The sequence below is a fragment of the Ctenopharyngodon idella genome, chromosome 21 (assembly GCF_019924925.1).
Source record: "Ctenopharyngodon idella isolate HZGC_01 chromosome 21, HZGC01, whole genome shotgun sequence".
NCBI classification, from domain to species: domain Eukaryota; kingdom Metazoa; phylum Chordata; class Actinopteri; order Cypriniformes; family Xenocyprididae; genus Ctenopharyngodon; species Ctenopharyngodon idella.
In genome coordinates, this window is record NC_067240.1 from 23,975,699 (window position 1) to 23,981,698 (window position 6,000).

Genomic DNA, 6,000 nt, shown 5'->3' on the forward strand with positions numbered 1-6,000 from the left:
CTGCACACCAGAGCTTTTCTGTTAAAATTAAAACATGGAAGAAAAATTTGACTATTTCTTAAAAAAATAAAAGTTTTAATAATAATTTATTATTAGTAGTAGTAGTAGCAGTAGTAGTAGTAGTAGTAGTTGCAGTAGTAGTATTATTACATTGAGACATAGCTAAATTCTACTGTACAATAGTAATATATTTCTGTCACAATTTCTTCAAGTTAAACCGAACATTTATTTTGAAGGGTTGCCATGAAGACCTTTGAGTTTCTGTGTGTTTATGATAAGATGATATTTTTTCTCAAATGAAACAGTAAAATGCTCATACAGTGGAGCGGCTCTGGAGATGAAGTTCATGTCTTCATGTCCTCATGTAGTGAGGCCGCAGAGGCTGAAAACTCAGTGAGCATCACGTGTGCACCCTAAACACTAGGGGTCTTCCTACGAGTTCACACTTTCGTGACGTAACGCCGCTTTGACTGTCGAGAAGATGTCTGCTGCGGAGCTCGCTTCAGTGCGGGCTCGGCAAAAGTGCGCATCAAGGTTGCACATCAACCGCAAAGGGGGCGCTCACGAGCATGCTTCTGAAACCTAAAATGACAAATGGGACACCCTACAGTCTCATGGACTTAATGGACACACGCACGTGGCAGCCATTGTAAAGCCCTGAGTATACTTCGTTTTTGAACACACAGCCTGCGTACACAGGTGTTTGATGCATTCGAAGTTTTGAGCAATGTCTCGCCACGAGTTACAACCCATGTAAACATCTTTGTATTCTTTCATGCTAAAGTTGTACAAATGAGGGTACTTTCTAACCTCTTCACACAATCTTGCGTCTATGTAGGCCTCCATTGTCGCTGTAGCTTGCATGCGTTCTGGTCTGTTCTGTTTATACAGGTTTTCTTTGACTACCTTGTGAATCGACGCCCCCAGTGCACGACTGCCACCTTGTGGATAAACTAATTACTGCAAAAAAATTTAATGCGCATGTGTGACTTGCGAGTACAAAGTATGCATGGTTTTCAAAAATCCGGCAGTGCGCGTACTCTTCTGATGACGAAATTCGCTTCACGCGCACGTGTGAAAAGTGATGGGCTTAAGTCCACAAGATCATAAGTGCATATGAAGTGTGACTGGGACAGGGCCGTTCATTCACACAGAGACACACAGAACATGCAGGATTCATATTTAAATAGTCTTTTTGTGGTTTAATATTCACAGACACTAGTCTATATCGCAATATGATTTAAGTGTACTGACCTACTTTTTATTTATTCATCAAAAAATTGAGTAAAATTCAGTAACATTCCGCGTAAATTCTGTTTTGGATTCCGCGATTCTGTCCGCGTTTTTTGCATTGCAGAAATAGGGCCCTATATATCTACCCAATGCAAAAATTCTGTAACTGGAGCGTTTTCATACATGTAAGCTCCAGGTTAATTTCTTAATCGCTTAGGTTCATTTTGGAGTATAACATCTACAAAAGATTAAAAAAAAATATTTGAGAGATATGTATTCCGTTGATATCATACAGGTACCTGATCAGCTCCATAAACCGCACTACACCAACTGCAGCAAAATAACCTGAAGCCAGGGGGAATTTGGTTTGCTGTTTTGTTCTTGATTATTCTATTTCACTGTGGGCCTCTGAGCCAAACAATATAAAAAAAAAAAAAAATGAAAAGGTCCACAGGCATCTGCTCCAACCACACCAGACCCTGAGCATCGACTCTCTGGGGACAGCCGGGTCAGGTGTGAGTTCACCAGCTGACGGGGCGCGACCGACGGGAACGCAGTCCTTCACACAGTCAGAGGGTCTAGCAGGCATCATTATAGGGGCCGCAGTATTCATTAACAACTGCTCCCTGTCCATATCCTCATTTGTTCCTGTATCCAGCAGCAAAAACGGGGGTAACTAGGGAGTCTGGGACAAGCACGCTTGTCTGAGCAACCTTGACACGGAACGGAGTCTGAGCAGAAATAGTCCAAGCTGTGAGTGTCCCCGTGTCACCGGTTGCCTTGGGACCAACTGGCTCTGGTGGTTTTGCATGAGCGGAACCAGAAGTGGGCCAGATATATTCATTTGCACACCATCAATCACAGCACGAGAACGTTGCTCTTAGCGATCGCACTAACCCCGCTTTTCTTTTTTACCCATCTACCTCTCCTCCCTGTTGTGAAGAACAATGCCCTGCACCGGGGAGTAACTTCATCTCCCGCTGGCTTCAGCACTGTCCTGAGGATCTGGCCTGCATATAAACACACTTCTGCGCTTTGAATCAGGACACTGGAGAGAACGAGGACAGTATCATTCCAGGGGACTCGATCTGCACCACACAGTCCAGTAAAGTATCCGCCCTCCAGAGGGTCCGCAGCACAAACCTACAATTCAATGCTGGGTTTGAAGCAGGTCACAGAGTCAGGGTCAGCTCCAGTTCTGTTAAACCACAAACTGGTTTGTGTGCACTACTTTAGAGCACTGCTGCACTCAACAAAGTAGGGCTGACTCTAGACCAGGCCAGGGAATGTTAAACTAGGACTGACCACTGTGAAACTCACTGTTCGTTCTGGGTTGGTAGAATTCGGTTCTGGTTTGATTCCTGCAAGTTCAAGCCATCACAGATTACCGCAAGAGGATGTTCCTGTAATAAATGTATTGCAAATTGCTTTGAAATTAAAAAGTGTCTGCTAAATTACTTTTTAAAATACTTAATACAAAAACTGACTTTGACTTTAGTCATCAGAAATTAATTGATCTGTTTTTACAGCTTGAAGCAATATTTTATTAAATTATCAAATTATAATATTATAATAATAATATTATTTTTTTATTATTATCATCATCATCATTATTATTATTAGCTTTTTAGCCTACCAGGCAGTGAAGAGAGACAATAAAGTTGTTGTTAAATTTATTTATTATTATTTATAATTGTAATAATAATTGTTGAAAATAACTGTTATTAATAATAATTGTGCATAATAATAATAAATATTATTATCATTATTATTTGCCATTTGGAGAATTTCAGAAGTTTTATACAGTCAATAGACAAAACAATATAGACAAAGCTACCAATATTATTAATATTTTTAATAATAATTCTTCATAACTTTTGGAAATAACAAGAGTTCATAATAATAATAATAATAATAATAATAATTATTATTATTATTATTTGCATCAAGTTTGGGGAATTTCAGATGTTTTATATTGACGATAGACAATACAAAATAAAGTTGTTATTAAAATTATGAATAAGTGTTCATAATAATAATAATAATAATAATAATATTTGCCATTTGCATCAGATTATATCTGATGTTTTATACAGTCAATAGACAAAAAACAATATAGACAAAGTCAGTAATATTATTAATATTTTAATAATAATTTTTGATAACTTGGAAATAAGTGTTCATAAAAATAATAATAATAATTATTATTATTATTTTTGCATCCGGTTTGGAAAATTTCTGATGTTTTTATGTTGATAAAATTTGCAGAATTTCTGATGTTTTTATATTGACAAGTTGGTATTAAAATTATTAATAAATGTTCTTAATAATAACAGTAATCATAATAATAAATATTATTTGCCTTTTGCATCAGATTTTGAAAATTTCGCATTTTATACAGTCAATAGACAAAAAATATATACAAAGTTAGTAATATTACTAATTATTTTAATAATAATTGTTGATAACTATTGGAAATAACAAGTGTTGTTAATAATAATAATAATAATTATTATTATTATTATTAGCATCAGGTTTGGAAAATTCCAATGTTTTTATATTGACAATACACAAAGTTATTCAAATTATTAATAATTATTTATAATAATATGCCAGATCCATCAGATTTGAAGAATTAAATATGTTTTTAACAGTTCATTCGCATTATTGAAATGTAGTCAATTTTGTGGAGAAAAATACACAAAACACACAATCCTACAGTCTCATATAGCAGCACACAGTAACAAAGCGCTGCTGACTCAAAAGGATTCAGGTTCGATTCAAGCTTGCATCATATCCTGTTTCCATTCTCCTCTCTCTTTCCCTCAACTGCGCTGTCCTCTCCACTGCCCAGTAAATAAGACTAAAAAGCTCGTGCATAAAATAAATAAACAAATAAATAATCAAAGGCGAACACATTCATGCTCATGCTGTTGCTGTGCTTGTACTTCAGAAAGTGTCTTTTCAAAAACGGCCAACTTAATGAGATTTAAGCAACGAATCAAGACAGGATGTCACTCAAGTATTATGATCCACAGTTATGTACTAAATAGACTCAGGAATGACCGTGACATACAGAATGAACAGTGAAGAGAAACTGTAAAGTCAGTGTTCCTCCATCCCCGTATCCAGCTCATCTGTGATTCAGCATCTCTGATTCATGACCAGCCTATGTAACATGTTATTCTGGGATTTATTTTTCTTTTTATTACAGTTTCCCTCATATTACACATTGAAATGACCGTCAAAAGAAATATATAAATGCCGTTCCTCATAATTTATGTCAAAACACACAGCCCCATTAGCTTTAGCGTTTATTTCTCGCTGTCTGTTTCACGTGTCTGTAGCAATACAGACACTGTCACCTTACACTCATTTTCCACAGCGATACCGGCCACAAAATACACATCTGGAGAGCAAACCATTAAAAATTATCATATTAATGTAGGCATTTCGTACCTGTTCCGAGAATGACAACATCAAATTGAGATGGGAGATCCTCCGCAGCCATCTTGAAACTACACATTGTCACATGACACACTATAGCGTGACGTATACTTCATGTTTTTAAACCTAAAACATACAATTTAAACACACAGCAGCCAAAATGTACACAATGTCTTTTTTTCTAAATGAAATACTGCATATTCTAGAAAAAACATTAAAAGTTATTCACGTTTTTGTGTTGACGTTTTCCACACGTTTTCCCGTGTATCTAACCCTGTTGATTTTTGCTTATGAACAGGCTATAAGAAAAAAAAAAAAAAACGAATACACTGCTCATGAATATTAAGCAGTTAAAGTGTTTTGTCGCGATTGTAACAAAACATGTAAGTACAAAAAATTAAACAAATATAAAATAGTTAATAGTTAATACTTTGCAGTTACACAATGTGAACCAATGAAATGTTCTATGATCTGTTTTAAAAATCATAATGCAAGTTCATAATGTTTAGGTAGGCTTATTAATATTCATGAGGCACGCTGAGGTACGGCTATTGAAAAGGGATCAGAATACTTTAGATGAAAAAACTAAACTTTTTTCTTTTATTGTTATTCGCCGATGGCTTATGTTCCCAGCTGCTGTCAACAACAGAATACTGTTTCTTCAAATAGCAGTAGTTGGGAAGAGGTGTTAATGATGAGCTGTCAAAATACCCTCCTGGCTCTCACAGCCACTGACAGCCAGCTATCAAGATGTATTAAAAAAAAAAAAAAAACACACACACACACACATAAAGACATTTAACGGTTCATTATTAGAAATATTAAAAATATATAAGAACGCAAGAATATGAGTACATTTAGGCGTAATGACAAAGAAATGAAAAAGAAACAAAGTCATTTTGAAGCTTTTGACAGCTTTTTAATTCAAGTGTAGTTAATGCTGCCTTCACGTGCTATCGGAATTGTCGTAAATACGAGTTTCCTAGTTAAAAATTGGACATGAACGCCCTCGAAGCGGGTCTCCACAAACTGTCAGTTAATGATTATACGAATAGTATATACGATTGATATTAATTTAAAATATGCATAGCTTACTATATAATGCGTAAGAAAACAAATTAGTGCATAATAAAACCAATTGAACGTAATTTCTTACACTGATTAACTGTTAATTAATAAATAATAGCCTATTAAGTGAATAATTGAACATCATTAATTTGTTTTATTTATAACTGAAATATTTGGACATTTAACACAATTCAACACATAATTACATTAAAGATGATTGTGAATACATGTAGGGTAAGTGCAAATGCTTGT

At 35.3% G+C, this 6,000-nt stretch overlaps 1 protein-coding gene across 1 annotated transcript in view; it reads right to left on the reverse strand.

Moving 5' to 3' along the window:
• Nucleotides 1-4,786, reverse strand: part of chm (CHM Rab escort protein) — a 75,848-nt gene extending 71,062 nt beyond the window's left edge. The window contains exon 1 of the mRNA XM_051877522.1: nucleotides 4,693-4,786. Within this exon, the coding sequence (XP_051733482.1) occupies nucleotides 4,693-4,759 (67 nt within the window). The 5' untranslated portion in view covers nucleotides 4,760-4,786. The remainder of the gene's footprint in view (nucleotides 1-4,692) is intronic.
• Nucleotides 4,787-6,000: the final 1,214 nt, after the last annotated feature.